A 27,947-nucleotide genomic window follows, 5' to 3' on the forward strand; every position below is an offset into this window, starting at 1 on the left:
ATTGGAGTAGACTGCTTAGAACTTGAATGATAGATTATAAAAAATGTCTCCACTGATAGTTTGGGAAATTAAAAAAAATAATAATCTGAAAAAGGCAGTATTAAAGTTACTCCTGTATTCTTGTTAAGAAAACTACGTACAGTACTTGGTTTTGTCCATTTAATTACTAGGTGTCAAGTTTCACTTGAGTAATCTATCTGCCAAACCTTCCAGATATTGCTGAACCAATTACAGCCATAATGGCCAAATCTGAAGGATTCTTAGGGCAGAAGGTCAGCAGCAATTTAATAAAATAAAATAAATATACATTTGAATTCACCAGAGAGAGCAGGGGTCTTAATGATATAACTAGAGATATTTTTCTCCTGAAAGAAATGGTTTCATTTGAGAAAAGCTTATATGTATAAAAATCCATTGAAGAATATTCAATCACTGATTAGATAATATTTTCAATATTTGATTACTGACTTTGTTTCAAGAATTATTCTCTTCCCAAGTGTTTTCCTGTAAATTTCAACCAAAGTTATATCTGTATAACTTTGTGTATCTGTACATATGTCTGTAGCAAATACAACCATTGCATTTTATTTGTGGAAAGATGCATAAAAGCTGTGAAACAGGAAAAATATTGCAATGCCACAACAGTGAAAGTGTGAAGAGCTCATTTTTAAATATGTTTTAAAATTCAAAACTCCTTCAAAGTTATTTCCTTAACTCATGCCTCCACATTATTCAGTATGTTTATTATGTGCACTATTTTAACCAACTGTGTATTCATGGCGTGGTCCGAACTGCCTCCGTGGAATAAATACGTGGAGTAAGTATCTTTTCAAAACTTTATTTTCTCTTTGAATTTGCATTATATTAGAATCCTGCTCCATATAATTTAAGTTGGGAAGTGGGCAGGTGAGGACCGTCCAGATTCCTGTGAACACTTTATTTATGTTCTCTAGGGTGGATGAATAGTTGGGATGCTAAATCTTAAATTCAAAATTTATTGAAAACTGAAATGGAATTAGTATCTATTAAATGTATATGATTAAATTGTGTTTTGTCAATGTGAATCTTGCGTGTATCGACAGAACACAATTGATTCAGATAAATTATATAAGCTTTTAGAGAGGTGGATTTTTCCCAGAGAAGGTCTGTTATCTAAAGGCTAACAACACACTGCCGCACGAATCCCAGCAACCAGTTAGGTCCCACAGAGTTGACTTTCTCCAGGTCCCGTCGACTAAACAATGTCATTTGGCGGGACCCAGGAGAAGAGCCTTCTCTGTGGCGGCCCCGACCCTCTAGAACCAACTCCCCCCAGAGATCAGAATTGCCTCCGCCCTCCTTGCCTTTCGTAAGCTTCTTAAAACCCACCTCTGTTGTCAGGCATGGGGGAATTGAGATATTCCCTCTCCCCCCCCCAGGCTTATAAAATTTATGCATGGTATGTCTGTATGTATGATTGGTTCCTTAAATTGGGGTTTTTAAAATTACTATTAGATTTGTTTATATTGTCTTTTTACTGTTGTTAGCCACTCTGAGTCTGCGGAGAGGGGCGGCATACAAAACTAATAAATGAATGAATGAATGAATGAATGAATGAATGAATGAATGAATAAATAAATAGACACTTACCTTTAACTGAAATTGGAAAGTGCATACTACAGATAATGTACTACAGATAGTCCTCAACTTACAACCACTCATTTTGTGATTCTTCAGAGTTACACAGCACTGAAAATGTGACTTATGACCAATTTTCACACATATGACCATTGCAGCATGTATCTATGACGATTGCAGTGAACCAGGGTCATGTGATCGCCATTTGTAACCTTCCCAGCCAACTTCCAACGAACAAAGTCCATGGGAGAAGCCAGAGTCATCTAATAACCACATGATTCCCTTAACAACTTCAATGGTTCATTTACCATATTGGCAAAGCTACTTTGCTTAGCCATGAAAATTTTGGTTGCTTATCTATCTATCTATCTATCTATCTATCTATCTATCTATCTATCTATCTATCTATCTATCTATCTATCTATCTATCTATCCATTTATCTATCCATCTTTTTTTCTATGTCTGTCTGTCTGTCTGTCTATCTGTCTCTCTCTCTCTCTCCATCTTTTTTCTGTCTGTCTGTCTGTCTGTCTGTCTCTGTCTCTCTCTCTCTCTCTCTCTCTATCTATCTATCTATCTATCTATCTATCTATCTATCTATCTATCTATTAGATTTCTATGCCGCCCTTCTCTAAGCGATTCAGGGGGGCGTACAACATAATGAATATATACAATATATACAAAGAAATATAATTATTATTAAAAAATAATTATTTATAAAATCATAAAAACCTCCATAGGCATTCATTCCCATTCATTCAATTCAATCATTCACAACATCGGCTGGAGACCATCTCGTCTCTCACGGCCCCCATTCCCGCCCGTAGAGGTGGGTCTTCAGAGCTTTACAAAAGACCAGGAGAGAGGGGGTGGTACGTATCTCCGGAGGGAGTTCCAGAAGGCTGGGGTCACCACAGAGAAGGCTCTTCCCCTTAGCCCCGCCAGATGACACTGTCTGGCCAACGAGACCTGGAGAAGGCTGACTCTGTGGGACCTAACCGATCGCTGGGGCACATGAAGCAGAAGACGGTTCCATCAGAGGGATAAAGTCAGGGGAGGACTCAAAAGGTGAATTCTTGCAAATTGAGGACTACTTGTAGTTGCTGCTGGGGTTAGAGACACCTCACCCTGCCAGACATTAGAAATACCTTTTTTTTTTGCAGAATTGGATAAGGCTCAGCTCTGACTATCTATGCATCCATAGGTGATGCTGGAATGACAGAACTAAACAATCTGGATTTGTAATATATATAAATACTTCTGAAACTTACCTTTTGTGTGAAGGTTCGGGGCGCCAACCCTGCACTTCTGCAAGTTCTTACTGAAATGGATACCAGATGCAAAGGCTTAATCTAAGTGCAGTGCATTAAACAATTAGTGTGGCTCATTGCACCAACCAGAACACACTTTTTATTTTTGACTGATGGATGATAAACACAGCCATCTGCTCCTCACTATGGGCGCCAGAAGGAAAAAGGACAAAATGCCCTTCTCCCAGGCAGGATCTTAGAGGCAGCCCCAACTCCCAGGCGCGGTGAAAATCCTCCAAAACGGGGCATGTTTCCCTTCCCTTTTGGAACAGTAGCCGGATTTACTTGCATGCGATTGAAGTCTGTTTTTAAAAGCTGCCTCTTACTGTGTTTCCCCCGGGCTAAACAGCCATTCATTTAGCGACTGTTCACACTTACAATGGCAGTGAAAAATGTCACTTAAGGCAGCTTTTCACACTGTGTAATATCCCTGTGGTCAGGGGATCAAAATTTAGATGTTTAGCATATCTCCGGGACCACCTTCTGCCGCACGAATCCCAGCAACCAATTAGGTCCCACAGAGTTGGCCTTCTCCGGGGTCCCGTCAACTAAACAATGTCATTTGGCGGGACCCAGGGGAAGAGCCTTCTCTGTGGCGGCCCCGGCCCTCTGGAACAAACTCCCCCCAGAGATTAGAATAGCCCCCACCCTTCTTGCCTTTCTTAAGCTTCTTAAAACCCACCTCTGTTGTCAGGCATGGGGGAACTGAGATATTCTTTCCCCCTAGGCCTCTACAATTTTTGTATGGTATGTTTGTATGTATGATTGGTTTTAAAATAAGGGTTTTTAGCTGTTTTAGTAATGGATTGTCGCATGTTGTTTTTACCACTGTTGTTAGCCGCCCCGAGTCTACGGAGAGGGGCGGCATACAAATCCCAAAAATAAATGAACGAACGAATGAACGAACAAACAAACAAACAAACAAACAAAAACAAACAAACAAACAAACAAACAAACAAACAATAAATATGTTTGTGACAGTTGCATCACCCAGGACTTATGTGATGGGGATGGCTTTCTGATGGGGAAGTCAGGTTCACTTAACAACTGTGTTACTGACTTAACAACTGCACAGATTCTTCTAAGAATTGTGGAAGGAAAAGTCACATAATGAGGCAAAACTCACTTAACAACTGTTTTGGGCCTAATTGTGGTCATAAGTTGAGGACTTCCTGTGCATACCCAGGCACATATTATTTATTTATATTCCTATGTCCCTCGGAGGTGTTGCTGGATTGCAACTCTCAGAATTCTACATCCTGATTTATTATGCCAAATTCTGGGACTTGAAGTCAAGGTGTAGCTGGAGGAAATATTTTGGAGAAAGCTTGTTTAGAAGATATAGAGTGAAAGGAGTAGTGGACTCTTCCAGTTATGTAAATTCAAGATAGAAGGGGCATTTCTTGTGGTGTGTGTGTGTGTGTGCGCGCGTGTGTGTGTACACATATGTATATGTGTGTGTGTGTGTGTGTGTGTATGTATGTAACATATTTTTGCTGATAATGAAAATGAAGGGAGACTAGTGTAGATCTATTTCAAGCTATTTAGCACTCATCAGCTAGCCAAACCCTTACTGGGATTTGAACCTGGGCAACCTGGCTATAAGACAGTAGCTTTAACCTCTAAGCCACAGGTTGTCCTCCTGTATCAAATACGGTATATGTATAATGAATTGTCCCAAAAATGCAACTTTCAGGTATAGTTATAGATTAAGACATGATACGCATCAGATTCTCCAGAATGTTAATTTTTTAATTATTATTATACTAAGCTTTTGTCAGCCCCTGCTGACATCGTCAGAGTGTAAAATCCCCAATTACAAGAGGGAGGAAAGGATGTGGGCCTATTATGCGTGCAATGACTAAATGGATTGACATTACATAAAAGCAAGCATCTCTTCAATGGGCATTTTACATGCTGACAATGTCAGCAGGGACTGTCGAAAGCTTAGTATAATAAAAAATAAATAAACCTTCCAGAGATTGTGATGTCTATTGTTTACATATAATGAAAGTGAAAGTGAAAGTGAAAGTGAAAATGATGATGTTGGAGAAGACTCTTGAGAACCCCTTGGATTGCAAGGAGATCCAATCAGTCAGTCCTAAAGGAAATCAACCCTGACTGTCCTTTGGAAGGAAAGATCTTGAAACTGAAACTCAAATAGTTTGGCCACTGAATGAGAAGAAAGGACTCATTGGAGAAGATCCGCAGGTTGGGAAAGAAAGGAGAAGGAGATGGCGGAGGATGAGTTGGTGGTCAGATAGTGTCATCAGTGCAATGGACATGAATTTGGGTGGACTCCAGGATACAGTGGAGGAGAGGAAGGGCTGACATGCTATGGATTCATGCAGTCACAAAGAATCAGATAAAATTTAGCAGCTGAACAACAACAACAACAACAACTTGAAAGTGATGGTCAAAAGAATGCACAGTGGAGACAATCAAATACTAAGTTAATTATTGTTGTGTTCGTTTAAAGAAATACAGAAAATCGCTGATTGGCTAAGACGCGGCTAAGTTTAGCTTGCCGCCAAAAACAAACGGTTGTTAATAAAAAAGCCCGCGCTTAAGAAAGGGTATAAATAGGGCAACGGATTAGCCGTTGCCCTTGTTGGGAGTTGCTATTGAGAAGAACGCTTGATTGTTATCCCTCTGAATAAATAATGCTTGAAAACGAACAGAAGTCTCCGGTGCAGTGATTTAACAGTGGCGACGAGGAGGCCGAACTCCCGCTAAGCAACCGTGAGCTTGGTCATGGCTCCACCACCTCCCTTTTTCAATCAGGACACAGAATCCTGGACATCGTACATGTCCAAATTTCGAATTTTCTTACAAGCAAGTAACCTGCAGGACGCGGAAGACGACAGAAAGTGAGCTATGATTGATAGTCACATACTGTTGGGCCAGAAGGATGAAGAGTGGTGATAGGGAAGAGAAAGTTGCTGTCCTGCAAAATCACATTTTCAACTTTATTCCAAACTATGGCAATCTTCTTCAACTTGGTCTCTATGATGTATGGACAACATGCTGCTATGCTATCTAAACTGACCTTGCCCGGGTAAATGGGTGTCGAAGTCCAGAATATCCTGAAGGCACAATATAGGGAAGATTCATACTAAAGCATGAATCAATGCAACCTAGCCTACAGCTGACTTTAATGAATTGCCAAATTGCCCATACTGAAAAGTGGGTCAGCTTTCTGCAAATGTTTGTGTGGTAGTGTTCAAGTGGCAAACCAGGAGCCTCTGAATTTCAGTTAGTAGTCAGTTCGCTTCTGTTTCAGTTAAGCAACTAGAGTCAATCACCACCAGTGGAACAGCAAGCCAAATCTCAATTACACAGCGGCATTAGCTTTGCCAGTAAAAAAATCACAACGATTGTGCAACAGCGCAAAAATAAATTAACAAAAGGTTTTCAGCACTTCTAGCTGGTTTATAATGGAATTATAACCATGTCCGTTGAAAGAAATTGGTCAATCTCGGCTTCAATTAAATTAAAAGAATTTTGTAGCACGAGCGCCTGCAGGCATTATTGAATTACAACTCCTAACAACCTGGCAAGTGACAAAGGATATTGGGAACTGTAGTTCCAGAGCAGCTGGCCGGTTGTAGGATGAATCGAAGGATGAAGGGAGATGGAAATATTGTGGGGAACATCGTAGCATTTTCATAAATATTATGTGTGTATGTATGTATGTATGTATGTATGTATGTATGTATGTATGTTTATGTTTATGTTTATGTTTATGTTTATGTTTATTAGATTTGTATGTCGCCCCTCTCCGTACACTCGGGGCGGCTCACAACACAATAAAAACAGTTTATAACAAATCTATTAATTTACAATTTAAGATATTTTAAAAACCCCATTATTAAACAGACATACATACAAGCATACCATACATAAATTGTATAGGCTCAGGGGAGATATTTCAGTTCCCCCATGCCTGACTACAAAGGTGGGTTTTAAGGAGTTTGCGAAAGGCGAGGAGGGTAGGGGCAGTTCTAATCTCTGGGGGGAGCTGGTTCCAGAGAGTTGGGGCCGCCACAGAGAAGGCTCTTCCCCTGGGGCCCGCCAACCAACATTGTTTAGTTGACGGGACCCGGAGAAGGCCAACTCTGTGGGACCTAATCGGTCGCTGGGATTCATGCGGCAGGAGGCGGTCTCGGAGATATTCTGGTCCAATGCCATGAAGGGCTCTAAAGGTCATAACCAACACTTTGAATTGTGACCGGAAATTGATCGGCAACCAATGTATGTATGTATGTATGTATGTATGTATGTATGTATGTATGTATGGTATGTATTTATGTACCGTATTTTTCAGAGTATAAGACACACCTTAGTTTTGGGGGAGAAAAATAAGGAAAAGAATCTGCTTACCAGGTATTCATTTGACTACTAGCATACTTAGTCTGGTCAATTTCAGCACATCATTTTATCCCCTGGTTAGGGCTTTAAAAAAACCTTATTTGGAGAGAGTAACAATGAAAGAGCTTGCAAGCCAGTAAGAGCTGGGAACATTGTTAGCACCTGGTTAGGGCTGGAAAGAAACATTTGGAGCAAGTTAGAGCAATGAAACAAAAAAAACCTGCAAAGACTTAGGGCTTGGAAAACATTCTTCAGAAAGAGTAACGATGAAAGATCTTGCAAGCGGTAAGAGCTGGGAACATTGTTATCACCTGTTTAGGGCTGGAAATGGAGCAAGTTAGAGCAATGAAAAGAACCCTGCAAAGACTTAGGGCTTGGAATACATTCTTTGCAGAGAGTAACAATGAAAGAACCTGCAAGAGCTGGGAAGACCCTTAGCACCTAGTTAGGGTTGGGAGGAAAAAGCTTCAGAAAAAGATGCACCTGAATTTCCAGCCTCTTATAGGGAGGAAAAAAGTGCGTCTTATATTCCGAAAAATATGGTATGTATGTATGTTTCCCCCCCCCCTGTTGAATCACTCTGGTATACCCAAATATGAGAGGGAGTATACTGCTTCCTTTTTGCCTCTTGGCCATCTCTAAGGGCCATATCCAAGGCAGTTAAATTTCATAGCCGACAAACTATATTCTGTATGTGTAATATATTTTTTCTGATAATGAAAAGTAAGGGAGACGAGTATAGATCTATTTCAAGCTATTTTGCTCTCATCAGCTGGCCCTACCCTTACTGGGATTTGAACCTGTAAAGCAATAGCTTTTTTTTTAATAAAGTAGCTTTATAATAATAAAGCTTTTTGTATATTTTTTAAAAAATAAAGTAGCTTTATATATGATTAATTGCCTTGGATATGGCCCCTGGAGATCGGAGAGGCAAAAAGGAAGCAGTATGTTCCCTCCCATATTTGGGTAAACAGGGTGATTTGATGGGAAAAAAACATATAATTCTTCCCTGGTACAAGCTGAGAGGAGAGCCTGTGGTCTAGAGCAGTGTTTCCCAACTTTGGCAACTTGAAGATATCTGGACTTCAACTCCCAGAATTCCCCAGCAAGCATTCGCTGGCTGGAGAATTCTGGGAGTTGAAGTCCAAATATCTTTATAGTCTAGTCAAGTTCATAAAAGGGGACTATGGTGCTTTAAGATCAGTGTTTCCCAACCTTGGCAACTTGAAGATATCTGCATTCGCTGGCTGGGGAATTCTGGGAGTTGAAGTCCAAATATCTTCAAGTTGCCAAGGTTGGGAAACACTGGTCTAGAGGTTAAAGCTACTGCCTTACAGTCAGACTCCCCAGGTTCAAATCCCCAAAAGGGTATTATCAGCAAAAATATGTTACGCACACAAACACAAACACACACACACACACACACACACACTCTTTTCATTATCAGCAAAAATATGTTAAATACATACGTATATCTCCTACTCTGCTCTACCATTCTGAACAAATGAACAGCCAGCCTCTTCTTAAAAATTTCCATGTTATCGTGTCTATTTGTATATGGAGAGAGCAATTATAGTGACAATTTCAAACATAGTTTTCGGCAGAGTCAGGAGGTGAATCCATGGCAGCGTTCCAATATTTGACGAGCTGCCATGAAGAAATGTTAGTCCACCTGTCCTCCAACTCTTTTATTCTGTTGTTCTGGCTATTAGGTTAGGCAGCGCACTAGATATTAAAGGATCAATCATATTTATGCTTTTTTCCCCCTCCTTTTCCTATCCTGCCTTTTGCTAATATTCTCACTTCTTTTTCTTGGATTTTAAACTCTTTGCAGGCAAACTTTTACTGCCATTTACACATTTGAGTCATTGATAAAAATACTGGCCAGAGGATTTTGTCTGACCGAATTCACCTTCCTTCGAGACCCCTGGAATTGGCTGGATTTTTCTGTTATTATCATGGCGTAAGTAACTTTTTATTTTTATTTTTATTCCCCTTCGTCTCCCTGGACTGAGCATTGCTGATGTTTATTGATATGATAATATGGGCTGCCTTTCTAAAGAGTTAATTTTGTGTATTGATAGTTTTTGGGACAAGGAAGTGAATTAACTTCTTAAGATTCCTCTTCCCTCCAGAACAACATCTCCCATAATCCCCAGTCAGTGTAGGGGAATTGGTCATCCCAACTCATCTGGCAAGCACATGCTTGGGAATGGTGAATTAGATGTTCCTGGCAACTTATTGAACTAAGTAAAAGGGGTATAACTTTCTACAAAGGAAATTCATAATTAAGGGACACATATTCCAAGGAGCTTTTGCTAGGAACAATAGGAATAAGGCATCTAACATTTGGCACATGTTAAAGGCTGACTTAGCTATTGGCGTCTCTCCTCTAACACTTTGACAGAGTGTCAGATTTCAGATGATTCTCCTTCTAAAGTCTAGACCAGATTCTTTAAATAGATTTCTTAGCAATTTCCAACCTGCTTAGATTCTGTGTCCATTCTGAAACAAGTGTATAGGGCAGTGATGGCGAACCTTTCTTTGCTTGGGTGCCAAAAGCGTGTTCACGCACACAATAGCGTGCACATGTGAACCCACATCCCTAATGCAATGCCCTCCCCCTGCACATGTTTGTACAAACCTCCCCACACTCCCCTCCTGCGCATGTGTGCAAACCTCACAGAAGCCTCTGGACTTCCGAGAGGCCCATTGAGTCATTTTTCGCCTTCCGCAGGCTCTGGAGGTTTTCCTGAATGGGGGGGGGACAAAAACAGCCTCCCCACTCTGCAAGGCTGAAAATCAGCTGGCCAGCGCACACATGCACATTGGAGCTGACATAGGGCAATGCTTCATGTGCCCTCAGATAGGGCTCCATGCGCCAGCTCTGGCACGCGTACCATACGTTCGCCATCACGGGTATAGGGAAATGTAGTTTTAAAAGGAGAGGATTACCGCCAACGTCCCTCTGTTTAAAACGCTACGATCAATTTGTGCCATAAAAACCTCTCTCGGTGATTGAGTCTTCATTGATATATTGCAATACATTTTGGGGAGAGACCTTGAAGTTGGTGTAGCAAGAGTTGGAGCATCCTAATGACTCTCTACCTAATTATTATTATTTTATTGTGACTGATGATGCTTTGTCCAGTTGCCACTATTCAACTTTTTAGATACCTCTCAGCGTACCGTTTTCGGGATTACACTGGAAGAACCTTCGTTGCTAAATCCTTATCTCTCCCATCTCTAGACCTATAAAATTGAACAGGAAACAATTTTATTGCCAGCTCCCAGTTGTGCCTGGTTCTGTGAACCAGTAACAGCGGTGATAGGAGGCTCCGCCCACCCACCAGGATGTTTCTGCACATGTGCAGAAGCACTGTGTGTATGCGCAGTAGGTACAGGCAAATTGGTAGCAATGGGATTTGGAACCCACTACCAGTTTATGCCTCCAATGGCCTGGGTTGCCATTTTAAACTAATTCATCACATTGCTTGCTGGTTTTGGCTTATTTGTGATGTGAAGCAAGCAAACTGTGGTTAATTCAGTAAAACACAATTAAAGAAATCACAGTTTAGACCCATAGGTAAATGCAATTATACTTTAAGTGGGAGGATGTTTTAAAACCTGAACACCAAATCCACTGCAACTCAATGAGAATCAACCGAACCTTTACACATAGGGCTATCGAGAATATTATTTCAATGAAAGGGATTAAATATGGATCTGTGTACAAATATTGCGATGTTCTAAAAAAGAAAACCCAATTTATAAAACGATTAAAAATAAAATCCATATTAGGAAAAATAACTTCTTTAAGCCAAAGTGATTGGTTTTTAAATAAAATTTGCAGGAGTGGGAGGCGAGGTCAGAAATTTCAGTGAGTACAGTGATACCTCGTCTTACGAACTTAATTGGTTCCGGGACAAGTTTTGTAAGGTGAAAGGTTTGTAAGACGAAACAATGTTTCCCATAGGAATCAATGGAAAAGCGATTAATGCGTGCAAGCCCAAAATTCACCCCTTTTGCCAGCCGAAGCGCCCGTTTTTGTGCTGCTGGGATTCCCCTGAGGCTCCCCTCCACGGGAAACCCCACCTCCAGACTTCCGTTGCCAGCGAAGTGCCCGTTTTTGCGCTGCTGGGATTCCCCTGCAGCATCGCAAAAGCATGGAAGTCCGGAGGTGGTGTTTCCCATGGAGGGGAGCCTCAGAGGAATCCCAGCAGTGCAAAAATGGGCGCTTCGGCTGGCAACAGAAGCCCGGAGGCGGGGCATCCCAGTGGCGGCGGCTTGGGTTTGTAAGGTGAAAATAGTTTGGAAGAAGAGGCAAAAAAATCTTAAACCCCGGGTTTGTATCTTGAAAAGTTTGTATGACGAGGGGTTTGTAAGACAAGGTATCACTGTACAAATTTTGTGGGTCCTACAATTTTTTCCTGTGGAACTTGTGGTGATCTGGATGTGCATCAAAGCAAAACAACTAATTCAGCCAGATGTCCCATCGTCCACCTCCAAAGCTTTATCAAACCTTCAGTCCTTCTTCTATGCTGCACTTTGCCTTGTCATGTCAATGTTATTCCTCTTTGCCAGACACGACACCTCATTGAGTGGGGCTAGAGTTGAACTGCAAAAGGTAGCCAGCCATAACTTTGGCAAGACCACCGTGAGGATGATAAAGGTTCTTGTGTTTGTTTATTTGTTTTTAAATATTTTTTATTAATTTGCATAAACAAACATGACACACATAACATAAAACATACAGTGGAGCTACAGTCGCTCCACTCAGGAGAGAAGTCATTAACAAGTACATTAAAAAGAAAAGAAAAAAGAAAAAACTTATCATTTTTCAACGTCATCTGTAAGGTGTGTATAACATAATAAGTAAAGAATAAAAAAAAAACCACATCTAAAAATTTATAAAAACATATATAGAAATTCTTAAATTATGCTTTAAATCAAACTAAAATAAAGAAAAGAAAATAAGATAAGAAAAAAAAGGAATCTACATTTGTATTGTACATATTCACCCTCTAATGCAATTAAACCACTAGTTCAAATATATTTAAAATAGAATAACAACAAAATTATCCCTTTTTTCTTTATTTCCCACCAAATATATACCTTTTGCCATACATTATAAAATTCTGATTCTTCTTGATTGTTCTTGTGTTTGACTGTAACAAGAAGCTTGTGAGGAATCACTAACTAAATAAATTACAGTGATCCCTCTATTATCGCGAGGGTTCCGTTCCAAGACCCCTCGCGATAATCGATTTTTCGCAATGTAGGGTTGCGGAAGTAAAAACACCATCTGCGCATGCGCGCCCTTTTTTTCTATGGCCGCGCATGCGTAGATGGTGGAGTTTGCGTTCCCCGCCGCCCACGCAAAGGGGAAACCCCGATTCGGCTCCTTGCTGCTGCTGCGCTACCGAACAGATCAGCTGCTGGGCGGCCGAAGGAACCTTCCCTGGGTCTTCCCCCTCTTGCTGGCGGGCGGGCGAGCGGCGGGCATCAGCGAGGAGCCGGGGTTTCCCCTTTGCGTGGGCGGCCGGGAAGACCCAGGTTGGGGGTTCGGGGGGGTGCTGGGAAGCCCCCCAGGCCGGCTGCGACCTTTTAAAACAGCCGCGCCGCTTCCCAGCTGACTCCCGAAGCCAAACGCGGAAGTGGTTTTTTTTTAATTAATATTTTTTTAAAAATCGCAATATAGCGTTTCGCGAAGATCGAGATCGCGAAACTCGAGGGATCACTGTATTTCCTAACTGACTGAACTGAAGTAAACTAAACTGAACTAAGTGAATGAACCAACTAAAAGCCACACACAACCAGGCACCGTATAAATACAGGTAGATCACAAGTGACCCCAAAATTGATGTTGTTCAGTGAAAAATTTGTTAAGTGAGTTTTGCCCCTCCTCCCCTTTTTGGCCATGTTTGTTAAACAAATCAATTCAATTGTTAAGTGAATCTGGTTTTCCCATTGACTTTGCTCGTCTGAAAATTGCAAAAGGGGAATCACATGACCCCTGGACATTGTCCACCCTCTGTATGTATGATTGGTTTTCTTAAATTGGGGTTTCTTTTTAAATTAACTTAAATATTAGATTTGTTTATATTGTTTTGTTACTGTTGTTAGCCGCCCCGAGTCTGCGGAGAGGGGCGGCATACAAATTTGATAAATAAATAAATAAATAAATAAATAAATAAATAAATAAATAAATAAATAAATAAATAAATAAATAAATAAGTAAGTAAGTAAGTAAGTAAGTAAGTAAATAAATAAATAAATAAATAAATAAATAAATAAATAAAATGTGAATGAGTTGTCAAGCATCTAAATGCAAATCATGTGACCGTGAGAATGCTACAATGGTCATAAGTGTGAAAAATGGTTATAAGTCACTTTTTTTCAATGCTGATGTAACTTGAAACAGTCACTAAACCAAATGTTGTAAGTTGAGGACAACCTGTACTTCCTATAGTACACGTTCCAGAGAGAGATACACGGGCCCAGCCCGTTTCCAAAAGTTTGGAAGGATAATTTTCTAGTCTTGGTGACTGACTCACATTGGATCCTGCCACATTATCATAGGACATTATCCTTTGCCGCTTATTTGCAATTATTTCTCCAGTTGTCCTCCGCGGTTTCTCATTTTGGGATATCCACATTAAAATTGGTTAGCCAGAATTGCTATAGACGTAGGTTTTTATTTTTAAAGATTTTGGCCCCCACATTGTTCTGCCTGCCTCAGGAGGTAATTTAGGGTCCAGGAAGAAGGTCACACACATATGGGCAGTGATAAACAGCAAAATTGTATTGAACACAAAAGGAAACACTAAACAAAATGTCCTTATTCTTCAGGAGTAAAACACAGTTCTAGGCGAACGTTCAGATAGATACAAAGTGCATGTGGAGCGAAAAGGCAACCAAATACAAAGTTCACGTAGCAGGAATGTTCCAGGAGTTCTCTGAATTCACGAGGCACGATAGAAGCAGTGATTCACAGGTTTCCCAACGCCCACTTGCCTGACAATGCTGGGTTGAATACCAAACGCACAGAGCAAAGATCTCAAAGCAGGGAACAGCAACGCCACCCAAACCACACAGATAAATGTCCACGGTTTGCCTCTGCCTCCATTCCCTTTTGTAATTGTAGCCCTCATTATGGGGACCACACCCAAACACAGGTGACACCATAATCACCGTTGATAATCCCTTAATTGAACCCTACGTTGCATTGCTCTACGGCTACACATATTGATTATCTGTTCAGCATTTGAATCCAGAGAAGAGAGGCTATCTGATGGACTGCCTGCCAAGTCCCCTGGGCTGTCTGCCAGCTCCTCTGGGCTATCTGCCAAATCCTCTGGGCTGTCGGCCAAGTTTTCCTGGCTGTCAGCCAGGCTTTCACAATTGCTCTGTGACGCATCTCTCACATACGTGGGAGGAGCAGCCGGCCCAAACACAACACACATAATAACCTGTAGAAAAGATTGGGCCCAACATTAGGTAGAGTAAGATAACTAGTCTAAAGTAGCAAATGCTAAGAGTCAGTAATAGTGGCAACATCCCAGATCCTATTTTTGAGGTTCCAAGTCTTTCCTAAATCTAAGAAATCATAATTGTGTGTGTTAGAAAGGCTGTGTATGATAAGTCTTATATTTGGGAAATGAGTTGTGTATCCCCTACTAAATATATCTGTCCGTCTTATCTTAGTTACATTTTTTCTCTTTCAGTTTTTCTCAATACTACCCCTATGTCTTTTCTTCCCTTTCTTGCCTTACTGGCTCCGATTTTTTGTGGGGGTTTTCCTTACTTTAGTTTGGTTGGGTGTGAGATAAATATCAGTTCTATGTAAATTCAATTCATATCAACCTTCAAGAAAGTGACCAAATAGGATTGAATCCCACAATCTTACATGAATAAGTAGGAACATAATCATCTCATTCAGCCACAAAGGGTCAACTATGGCCCTTTGACAACTTGGGGACTTCAACTCCCAGAATTCCTGAACTGAGCCATGCTGGCTAAGGAATTCTGGGAGTTGAAGTCCACAGGTTGTAAAAAGGATATTGTTGTGAGACTCTAAAATCTTAATGTTGGAAAGGACCTTGGAGACATCAGTTCAAATTTCCTAGTGGAATTTTTACCATTGCTGTCAAATGGCTGTTTGGAAACATGGTGGATGGATCACTATTTTCATGAGTCATTGTTTCTTCTGTTAAATTGCTCATATTGTTAAGGGGCTTTGCTTAAGCTGGAGACCCCATGGCTGACAAACGGCTATCCAACCTCTTCTTGAAAATCTACAGTGTTAGATCACCCACAGTTTCTGGAGGCAAGCTGTTCCACTGGTTGTTTTTTATATTTATATTTATATTTATATATTTATATATTTATATATTATACATTTATACATTTATACATTTATACATTTATACATTTATACATTTATACATTTATACATTTATACATTTATACATTTATACATTTATATATTTAATTTATTTACTACTTTTACTTTTACTTTTACTTTTACTTTTACTTTTACTTTTACTTTTACTTTTACTTTTACCTTTACCTTTACCTTTACCTTTACCTTTACCTTTACCTTTACCTTTACCTTTACCTTTACCTTTACCTTTACCTTTACCTTTACCTTTACTTTCACTTTCACTTTCACTTTCACTTTCACTTTCACTTTTTTATTTATTTATAAATAATTAGATTTGATTTGTATGCCACCCCTCTCCGAAGACTCAGGGCGGCTCACAGCATATAATATAAACCAGTAAATACAAAGACAAATCTAATTAATTAAAAAAACCCTACATAAGCTAAACCCCCGATATATTAAAAATCAATCAAACAAATTCAAATCACAGTCATACATTACATTTATTGGCCAGGGGGCCAAGATCTAGTTGTTCTCATTGTCAGGAAATTTCTCCTCAATTCGATCCGTTTCCATCCACTGCTTCTTATCCTGCCTTCAGGTGCTTTGGAGAATAGGTTGACCCGCTCTTCTTTGTGATGGGAATGCTGCTGTCATGTCTTTTCATTCCCTGTAGCTTGGTCTAGGATTCTACTAGCCCTATATTGTCTTACCTTGTCCCATCTTCCCATCAGTTGTCGCAAATCAGTTTCATTAACGGAATTCATCCTTTTATCCATAATCTCAAATTGAATATGATCCACCATGTACCGGTACCTGACTGTCTGCAGTCTCCGGACACTCTTCAAGGGTCGCCCCATGTAGAGCTCAAACTGACTTGTGACGGTTCATTTAGTGGCTATTCAAACAGCACTGAAAAAAGAGACTTTTTTCAAATTTTATGACCGTGGCTGCATTTCTATGGTCACGTGATCAAAATTCTTGGCAGCTGACTCCTATTTTTGACAGTTGCTATGTCCCAAGGTCACGTGACCATCTTTTGCGATCTTCTGGCAAGTGAAGTCAATGGAGAAGCCAGATTCACTTAGTGATTGTGTTACTAACATAGCAACCGCAGTGATTCATTAGCAACTGGTTTGTTAAGACTGCACCTAAAATACTGCTTCCAGTTCTGATGTTGACACCCTAGAAAGGGCGCAGAGAAGAGCAAACAGGATGATTAGGGGACTGGAGGCTAAAATATACAGTAGTCCCTCACCTATCGCTGGTGTTACGTTCCAGACCTGGCCGCGATAGGTGAAATCCGCGATGGGGAATTTATCGACTGATAGTACTTATTTAAGTATTTATATTGTAATTGTTTGGTAAGTTTTCATTGTTTTAAGTGTTTATAAACCCTTCCCACACATTATTTATTTTAGATACAGTATTTAAATACAGTATTTACAATTTTAGATATATATATATATTTTTTAAAACCCTGCCGATCGAGTTCGGCGGGCTGTTTAAATCTGCCAATCGGCTTCCTCAGAAACCCGCGATGAAGTGAAGCCGCAGTAGGTGAAGCGCGGTATAGCGAGGGACTACTGTATATATATTGCACAAGTGCACTAGAGTGCCTTGTAACTTCATATCATCCCATGCTGGGTTTGAACCTAGTTGCAAGAGAAGACAAGTACACAGATTTAAACTTAATATTAAGCGCTCTAAACTTGACTGTAAAAAATATGATTTCAGTAACCGAGTTGTTGAAGCGTGGAACTCATTACCGGACTCCCCAAAGCCCCAACACTTTACCCTTAGATTATCTACGGTTGACCTATCCAGATTCCTAAGAGGTCAGTAAAAGTGCACTAGAGTGCCTTCCGTCCCCTGTCCTATTGCTCCCCTATATCTCCTATGCCTTTATTCTATTCCTATATCTCTTCTTCTATTCTTTCATTGATATGTTCTATTACTATATCTTCTTTTCTATTCTTTCTTAGGTATATTTTACTATGAGTATCTCCTCTATAACCTTCATCATGTATTTTACTATGTATATATAGATATATACCCACTAAAACCCTCATTGTGTATTGGACAAAATAAATAAATAAATAAATAAATAAATAAATAAATAAATAAATAAATAAATAAATAAATAAATAATGAATAAATAAAAATAAAATAAATAAAATAAATAAAATAAATAAAATAAATAAAATAAATAAAATAAATAAAATAAATAAAATAAATAAAATAAATAAAATAAATAAAATAAATAAAATAAATAAAATAAATAAAATAAATAAAACAAAAATAATAATAATAATTAAAAAAAAAATTGTGTCCTTGGGAATGTTTAGTGGACACGAGAGCTCATGCAGACCGCCCGCAGTTTACAACCAGCCTGCTGTGGTCTCTCCAAATGACTTTATAAAGACCCACACAGAGAGGATCAGAATGTAAACATTTCTATGGTGGTTTTCAAGTGGGCACAATGCAAGAACCACTAACCGAGCAGGATCAATAGGCTATGGCAGAAAAGATAAAACTGTGGTTAAAACCAACCAAATCGAACATGTTGCATTTAGTTAGCCACTAGGTCTTCAAACATCTAGTAAAGCATTTTTTTTCTGATCATGTGATATATGAAAAAAAATATGCCAAGAAAATGTCCAAGGAGTAATTACAGCCCTCAAGTTACAACGGTTCATTTAGTGACCATTTACAAGTTATAACAGCACTAAAAAAGTGACTTATAATCATTTTTTCATACTTATGATCTTTGGGGAATAACTATGGTCATGTGATCACAGACATGTAGCAACTGGGTCAAATTCAGTGATGGGCTCCTATGGGCAGTGTTCCCTCTAAATTTTTTTGGGGGTGAGCGGAAAAGTATAGTGTCTGAGCGGCAGTCCCTTCGGGACTGGGCGGCACAGAAATAATAATAAAATTTCCCTCTCGGCTTCTCGGCAGGTTTGGAAAACTCTGAATTGATGATGATTTTTAAGTGAGCGATTGCTCACTGCTCAGCTTAGAGGGAACTATGCCTATGGGTACAGTCAGGTACGCAGAACCGGTAGAATAATTTTGATTTTTTTTCTTTTTTCCCCTTCTGGGCTCTGGGTATGTTTTTCCTATCACAGTAAATGAGGTTGAATGGGTATAATTTTAGAAGAGCTGTGCGTGCGTGTGTGTACATACACATACAGTTTATATAGTAGATACCGTGTTTCCCCGAAAGTAAGACAGTGTCTTACTTTCTTTTTACCCCCCAAAGCCCCACTACGTCTTACTTTCGGGGTATGTCTTACATTGGAAAAAAATTGAAAGGGTCGCGTTCCCGAAGGCATCTCCCCAGAGTCCAGAAGGGCAGCCGCGGGACAGGAGCCTCGTGAGCCCTTTTCCAAGTTCAACCTCAGGGCTCCAAGCGGCGTGCACGCGTGGAGCCACAGACGCGTGTCGGGGAAGTGTGTGTCTGGAGGGGAGGAGCCGCTCTGCGCAGTTGGGCAGCCCCACCTGCCTGCCGGAAAGGAGGCGGGCGAAGGAGGGCGCAGCTCCGGCCGCTCGCCTCGGAGCTGGTCGGCCTCGCTGGCCACTTGCAGCCGAGCCTCGGCAGGACTCGGTTGCTGGGACGAGCGCCTTCGCTGCAAGCCGCCGCCCGCTTGGCTCGCTTCGGACCAGCGCCGTCCTTCGCTTTGCCAAGCCGGGGAAGAGGCGGTGGCGCCACGGCGAGGCGAGGGGCGCGCGGGGAGCTTGGAAGCGACGTCATCAGGCTCCCCCCTGGCAATACCCCCGTGTTTCCCCGAAAGTAAGACATATGTCTTACTTTTGGGGTACGGCTTATATTAGCCGCCCCCCCTGAAACCTCCGATACGTCTTACAATCGGGGGTGTCTTACTATCGGGGAAACAGGGTAGTATATACTTTTGTGTGCCTGTATGTAATATGTATGTACACATATGGCATGTATACATAGAATTAAATAGTATATTTTGGATGTTCAGTAATAGTAAGGGAAATTGTATCTCTTTGAAGCGAGGATACGCTAAGCACCCTAACCCAAACCCTTGACGTGAGTGACGTCAAGTTGGTCACCTTTAATCCAGTCACATGACCTTTAAGCCACCCTGTCACATGATTTTCAAGCCACTCCCACCTGGTCACATGGCTGGCAAGCCACACCCACAAAACAAGCACGTAGTAAAAAATTTTGCAGCCCCTCACTGGTCATATTGATGATGGTTGCAGTGTTAAGTGCAATTAACAATTAATTAAGGGTTAAAGTGATCTCTTTCTGCGACCTTCTGAGAAACAAAGTCAACGGGGAACTCAGATTCGCTTTGCAACTAGCTTAACAACTGCAGTGATTCACTTAACAGTGAAATGTTGTAAAATGGGGCTAAACTCACAATGAACGTCCCACTTAACAACATACACTTTGGGCTGAATTGTGGTCATAAATTGAGGACTTACCAATAGTGGCTGCTGCCAATAGATGGATTTGCCCACCTTTGCTGCCCGCTAGCCTGCAGTGCAAAAAGCCCCTATCTTCTATTCAAAGCAATTTCTTAATCCGATTTAAGTCTCGTATCTCCTCCCAACCCACTGAAACGAAACAGGAGATTTAAGTTCCTGGATCAACTGCAGCTTTGGCCCTCTTAGTAGGAAGTGAAATAGCAACACCCTGAGCTGGATAACAGTGAGACCCTAAAAAAACAAAATAGCCAAACACAAAGACCAGTGTCAGCCAGTTGAGCATTGATATTTGTCAGAAAGTTAGAAAAAATAACCGATGAAAATCAAAGCCATGATGCAAGGGATTGGGGAAGAAAAATATGATTATTTTTTAGTTGAAGGAAAAGCATGGAAAAGGGCATTGTCACGACAATTGGAAAATTCTACTTTGATTTTAAAACTTGTTGATTCATTTTTTGAATATTCAGCTTGAGTTCTGGCAGGTACATAATGGGAACATAAGCTTTAACTTCAAGTACCTTCAATAACACAAAATTGCTTCTTACATCATCGATTTCTTTAGAGAGACAGCCTGTGCTTAATAGCAAAAGACCACCAAAGAGAGGGACCAACTCATTAAAAAACAGCAACCCCCAAACCCTTAGCTAATTCCAATTCTTTCAATAGTATTCTAGATATTTAGAGAGCCTATAATATTAAGTTTTTTTGAGTCATTCGAAGCTTTGGATATCCAGTTACCTGGGCAGAAATATTGTAGCCGAATTTAGAACCCCTTCTATAAAGATTCCTTTAGATTTCCTGTTTAAGGAATTTCTCCCAAGTGAATTCAAATGTTGCTGCACAAACGTGATGATTAATAGCCATGTCCGTGCATTGAAAGCTCTGCTCATTAAAAAAAAAAAAAAGACAATGAGAAAAAGACTTCACAGTCCATCTAGTCTGCCCTTATACTATTTCCTGTATTTTATCTTAGGATGGATATATGTATATCCCAAGCAGGTTTAAAGTCAGTTACTGTGGATTTACCAACCACATCTGCTGGAAGTTTGTTCCAAGCATCTACTACTCTTCCAGTAAAATATTATTTTCTCACGTTGCTTCTGATCTTTCCCCCAACTAACCTCAGATATTGTCCCCTTGTTCTTGTGTTCACTTTCCTATTAAAAACACTTCCCTCCTGGACCTTGTTTAACCCTTTCACGTATTTAAATGTTTCGATCATGTGTCCCCCCCCCCCTTTTCCCTCCTGTCCTCCAGACCTCTTGTATTTTTATTTGTAATTGTTCATATTGCTTATAAGCTGCTTTGGGAACATTGGAAAGTGGAATAGCAATAATAACCCAAAGTCATAGCTACCTTGGGTGCAGTCACCAAACAATGGGACCACCTGAACACCGCCAGCATTGACAAATTCCCCATCAGTCAATTCCCCAAAATTGCTACCATCCTGTGATGTGACCTTTAACGCCATCAAATGTCCCAAACTGCCTATCCTTGGTCCTTGATAGGTGGACAAGAATGTCAAATGCAGTCTAAACATCTGGCTGATTGTGCAATGAGTCACAATAATGCATTATAAAGGCTTCTCTAAGTACCATTGCTTGGGAGATACTATTTCTAATTGTGGTCCTTTTCATGGCAATCCTTCCCCTAGAAAGCCATAGAGAGAGCATGCTGATAGCTACTTAGCATCCAGCTTAAACATTTCTCATCTCCCAGGCATTTTCATGGTTTGTGCAATTGTTTCCTTCTCTGCTTTAATGTTGTGAGCCCATATTATTCTACGTTAATGGTGCTTACATTTTATTACAACTTTTCTTTATTGTTTATGAATACATTTTATTATTTGACTGTGCGTAATATCTTTGTCGTCTCCCAGAGGATTCTGGGCCATTGATCCTATTTCATGAAGATAATGGTAATTGTGGAAGCTTTAAAACAGCCGCTAATAACTTTGAGAGCACAGCTGTAACCACCTCTGGGTGGCTGCGTTAATGGGGCTAATGGGGCATTCCTATTAATAAGAAATCTATCTAAGGTTGACCTCACCAGATTCCTAAGAGGTCAGTAAGGGGCGTACATAAGTGCACCAGAGTGCCTACCGTCCCCTGTCCTATAGTGTCTCCTATATCTCCTATATCTTCTATCTCTTCTATCCATCATCTATCTATTATATCTTTTATCTCTTATATTTTCTGCTATTCTCTCTAGTTATATTTCACTCCTATATTTCTCTTCTATACTCTCTTTGATGCATTCTACTCGTATATATCCTCTATAACCTTCATTGTCTATTATTGGGTATTGGACAAAGCAAACAAACAAATAAATAAAATAAATCAGAATAGAGCTGGGAAGGAGCTTGGAGGTCTTCTAGTCCAACCCCCTGCTCAAACAGGAAACCCTAAACCAAAAAAAATGTCCAACAACTCCAGTGTTGAAATACCCACAACATCTGAAGGCAAGCTATTCCACTGGTTAATTATCTTCACTGTTAGAAAGTCTCTCTTTAATTCCAGGTTGCCTGGAGTTGATTAATTTCCACCCATTGCTTCTTGTTCTGAATTCTGGTGCTTTGGAAAAAAAGTTCACCCACTCCTCTTTGTGGAAGCTCCTCAAATACTGGAATACTGCTATCCTGTCACTCCCAGTCCTTTTATTTATGGGGGGAGGATGTCATCAGGAAAGTCTTACCCACCCCCCTGTGAAAATGATGCTATGGGAATCACCTTTTCAATTATAGAGTGGTACTTCTCATAGTTCCCTCTAAGCTGAGCAGTGAGCAATCGCTCACTTAAAAATCATCATCAACTCAGAGTTTTCCAAACCTGCCCAGAAGCCAAGAGGGGAAGGAGGAAGAGAGGAAGAGAGAGAAACAGATAGAAAAAAGAGAGGAAGGAAAAGAGAAAGAAAAAGAATGGGAGTAAGGAAGAGAGAAAGAAAATCAAAATCTAGTTTGAAACTAGCTCAACTATTTAAGTGGCATTTTGATATTGATAGGTGTTCTGTCTGGGTCCCCCCAGACGCCAACACCAACCAAAAAGAGTATCCAGACACACTGGTAAAAAGCAAAGGAAGTTTATATAATTCAAAGCAAACACAGGTAACAAAAACTGTTCTTACAGACAGGAACACTGTGAAGCTTCACAGAGGTTTCACGAAGGCCAGGTAATAAAACAGGATTCTTGCTGGCAAAAACAACGCTGGAGATAATAAAAACCCACGCCTCCCCCAAGTCTTCCAGACTTCTAGGCCACAAGCCAAGATCAGCGACGCCGAGAATCGAAGCAAGGTCACAGGACTCCTAGTTGATAACTCTCCACAAGACTGTAAGGGCGGGCCTGCCTTTTCAACCCTGCTGAGGAGAACCACACCCAAACCCAGCTGTTGCCAATTCAGGGATGGAAATACCTTTCTAATTGGCCCCGCCTTTGAGCTGCTCGTCGCTGCCTCATGTCTATTATAGCCTTTGTGTCTTCATCCAATGAATCCAGGCTACTAGCTGGGGAGAGCCCCCCCCGGGGGACTCAGGCTGCTCTCCCTCCTCCTCTTCCTGACATTCCTCTCCCCCATCTGCCTGGTCCTCCCCCTCCTGTTCACTGTCCTCCTCCTCTGGGCATGGATCCGGCAGAGATCCAGCCGGTCCCTGAGGAGCCTCAGGCTGAATCACAACAGATAGAGTTGCCCTATTATGAGCTTACTGTTATAGACACACAGTACAGTATTTTATTTTGAAATTCTCTGAGGCAAAACAGGGTGGGTTTTTTATTTATTTGTTTGTTTATTTATTTATTTATTATTTCTGTGCCACCCAGTCCCGAAGGGACTGCCGCTCAGACACTATACTTTTCCGCCCCCCCCAAAAAAAAATTAGAAGGACCACTGGTACCTCTACCTAAGAACGCCTCTACTTACGCACTTTTCTAGATAAGAACTGGGTGTTCAAGATTTTATTGCCTCTTCTCAAGAACCATTCTCCACTTATACACCTGAGCCTCCAAAACTGTAACCAGAAAAGGCAGGGAGAAGCCTCTGTGGGGCCTCTCTAGGAATCTCTTGGGAGGAAACAGGGCCGGAAAAGTCAGGGAGAAGCCTCCGTGGGGCCTCTCTAGGAATCTCCTGAGAGGAAACAGGGCCGGAAAAGGCAAGGAGAAGCATCCGTGGGGCCTCTCTAGGAATCTCCTGAGAGGAAACAGGGCCGGAAAAGTCAGGGAGAAGCCTCCGTGGGGCCTCTCTAGGAATCTCCTGAGAGGAAACAGGGCCGGAAAAGTCAGGGAGAAGCCTCTGTGGTGCCTCTCTAGGAATCTCCTGAGAGGAAACAGGGCCAGAAAAGTCAGGGAGAAGCCTCCGTGGGGCCTCTCTAGGAATCTCCTGGGAGGAAACAGGGTCGGAAAAGGCAAGGAGAAGCATCCGTGGGGCCTCTCTAGGAATCTCCTGAGAGGAAACAGGACCGGAAAAGTCAGGGAGAAGCCTCCGTGGGGCCTCTCTAGGAATCTCCTGAGAGGAAACAGGGCCGGAAAAGTCAGGGAGAAGCCTCTGTGGTGCCTCTATAGGAATCTCCTGAGAGGAAACAGGGCCAGAAAAGGCAGGGAGAAGCCTCCGTGGGGCCTCTCTAGGAATCTCCTGGGAGGAAACAGGGCTGGAAAAGTCAGGGAGAAGCCTCCATGGGGCCTCTCTAGGAATCTCCTGAGAGGAAACAGGGCCAGAAAAGTCAGGGAGAAGCCTCCGTGGGGCCTCTCTAGGAATCTCCTGGGAGGAAACGGCCTCACTCTCCCTGTGGTTTCCCCAATAGCACGCATTATTTACTTTTATATTAATTCCTATGGGAAAAATGGCTTCTTCTTACAAACTTATCTACTTAAGAACCTGGTCATGGAGCGAATTAAGTTCGTTAAGTAGAGGTACTTCATCCCTATTTTTATTCCCCCTGTTTCACGTCGCGCCACCACCCAAAACACGTGGTGCCAGGTCATCTTGCTCCAAATTCCCTTCCTTGTCTCAGCGGTGATAATGTTTTGGAATGTAGCTGGTATGATTAGAAGTGATGGAGAGAAAATGTAGGGCTCTTGTTTTGGCATCGTCCTCAGATCCAGATCAAGCTCCCTCACGTAGGCACGAGTTCTCTTTTGAACAAAGTAGACAAATTGGCAGAAAAATCCAGCAGAAATTCTCCCACTGTTCCTCAAGCACGGGACTCTATGCTGGCAGTGGCAAAATGGTTCAAAGTTAAAGAACATGGAGAAAGATCTCAATTATCCATGTCGTGATTGTCCCAAAGATTCTTTTTTCAGGCGGCAACTGGACTTTCTTATTTATTTCTTATTTTTTGTTATATTATTATTATTATTATTATTATTATTATTATTATTATTATTATTATTATTATTATTATTTGTATGCCGCCCCTCTCCGTAGACTCAGGGCGGCTCACAGCAATAATAAAAACAATGTACAATAACAAATCTAATAACAGATCTAATATTTAAAAATATCTAAAAACCCCTTATTTACAAACAAGACATACACACAAACATACAATACATAAAATATAAAGGCCAGGAGGAGACATCTCAATTCCCCATGCCTGATGGCAGAGGTGGGTTTTAAGGAGTTTACTAAAGGCAAAGAAGGGTGGGGGCAATCCTAATCTCCGGGGGGAGCTGGTTCCAGAGGGTCAGGGCCACCACAGAGAAGGCTCTTCCCCTGGGTCCCGCCAGATGACATTGTTTAGTCACCGGGATCCGGAGAAGGCCAACTCTGTGGGACCTAATCGGTCGCTGGGATTCGTGCAGCAGAAGACGGTCTCGGAGATATTCTGGTCCGATGCCATGAAGGGCTTTATAGGTCATAACCAACACTTTGAATTGTGACCGGAAACTGATCGGCAACCAATGCAGACTGCGGAGTGTTGGTGTAACATGGGCATACCTAGAGAAGCCCATGATTGCTCTCGCAGCTGCATTCTGCACGATATGAAGTTTCCGAACACTTTTCAAAGGTAGCCCCATGTAGAGAGCGTTACAGTAGTCGAACCTCGAAGTGATGAGGGCATGAGTGACTGTGAGCAGTGACTCCCAGTCCAGAACATTTATTATTTATTATTATTATGAATTGGATTTTTATGCCGCTCCTCTCCGAAGACTTGGGGCAGCCTACAACATATAAAAACAGTAAATTACAATAAAATTGATCCATTAAATTTAAAATTGCAGGGCTATCTAAAATTGCATTTAATAATCAGTCATACCCATTCTTACAACCATTGTGCAATCATTCGTGCGCGCACAGCTCCTCTCATGAGATTTTGCTTCCCGAGCATGCGCAGAAGCTAAATCTCGCCTTGATGTGCCCTCCCGCCAGTCACTGAGAGCCCCATGCACAGCACCATTTCCACTACCGGTGTGCCGTCCCCCCGTCCAGGAAGGGACCCAATCCTGGGTACCACTTGTCTCCTGTTCTGCCTGCTTATGACACAAGCCTTCAATTAAAGGTAAAAATAGCTAAAGTAGTCACACACGTGGGAAAATGCAATAATAGTTTATTTATCCAAAAACTAAATAGAAACAAAGCTCCCTTTTTAAATTCAAAGGGAGTTGTTGTAAACACAAAGTTCACTTGAATGCAGCAAGATAACAAAGACAAGAAAACGCCAGTCAATTAAAGAGTAACTGTGAAATTTGTCACAGCCACAATTCTTCAGTCGTTGTAAAACTCACAATGATTTATGGCCAAAGTCCTGAAATCCAAACAGAGTCCTGAGAACAATCCTGAACTTCAAGTCAAGGTCCACAAGTATGATCAGATGATCTTCCACACTGCAAGGCCAGCACGCTGCCCATTTAACAGCAGCCCTAATTACTTGAACCCCACCCAACCACAGGTGGACTCTCTTATCGCCTGTAATACTTTTGAAGCTGTTCTCTCCTATGCATAGCTCTATGCATGCGTGGGTCTATCATTGTTTCCTCATCAGAGTCTATCGAAGATAATGAGGACTGGCGTCTTCCTGTGCTGTCTGCCAGCCCCCCCTCTTCCATCTCACCGACACTTCCTTCTTCAGAGGATAATTCACTGGCCGACTCTGTCGGCAGCAAAACAGGCCTGTGACATTTGGATTTCCCCCCCACCTCCACCTCCACAGTCCTTGGGCCAGAGCTAACCACAACATCTCCTGTTTACAACATAGTTCTTTCAGCAGGCCCAAGAAGGTTACACCCTCGTTTGTACTATTCACATGACCCTGGAGCCAAAGATAAATATCAAAGTGTCCTCAATAACTCTTAGAAAGAGTGCTAGCAACCAGATGGCTGCAAGGAATATCAATCCCTCTATCCTCCTCCATTCAGTCAGAAGTGAAGAAGCTTCCTGGGTGAGAAGCGAAAAGTCTTCAAGGGAAAATAAAGATAGTCCATGTTGTATCCTGTAATGGCTACCTTGTATCTCTGTAAATAGTTTGTTCCTTGTTAAAGCGCTGTCTGAGCTAGAATCAGGAAGTCGCTCCTGATTGGCTCAGATGCGGCTGCTCTTGCTTTGGCGGGAACCGCAAATGTATAAAAGAAGCGGTTTCTCCCAGGCAGAGCAGACGGTACTAGCTGAAAGTCACTTACCTTTGCTGAGCTGAATAAAGGTACCGTTCTCACCTAACCCTCTCTCTGGGTTTATTTCACTGGCGACGACGGACGAAAGAAACCACGCGTGCAACATGAACAACCTCCAAATCGGCCGGGCTCCTGAGTTCTTTGATCCCGAGAAGACTTCATGGGACGACTACTTAGCCAACTTCGAGATCTTCCTC

At 41.4% G+C, this 27,947-nt stretch overlaps 1 protein-coding gene across 2 annotated transcripts in view; it reads left to right on the forward strand.

Moving 5' to 3' along the window:
• The window catches only part of LOC139154386 (sodium channel protein type 5 subunit alpha-like), a 408,716-nt gene that overhangs the window by 37,819 nt on the left and 342,950 nt on the right, over window positions 1-27,947 (forward strand). For both annotated transcript variants that reach the window (XM_070728917.1, XM_070728916.1), the window contains exons 3-4: window positions 728-817; window positions 9,134-9,262. In XM_070728917.1, coding sequence (XP_070585018.1) covers window positions 728-817; window positions 9,134-9,262 — 219 coding nt within the window. The remainder of the gene's footprint in view (window positions 1-727; window positions 818-9,133; window positions 9,263-27,947) is intronic.

The sequence above is a fragment of the Erythrolamprus reginae genome, chromosome Z, assembly GCF_031021105.1.
Source record: "Erythrolamprus reginae isolate rEryReg1 chromosome Z, rEryReg1.hap1, whole genome shotgun sequence".
Classification (NCBI taxonomy): domain Eukaryota; kingdom Metazoa; phylum Chordata; class Lepidosauria; order Squamata; family Dipsadidae; genus Erythrolamprus; species Erythrolamprus reginae.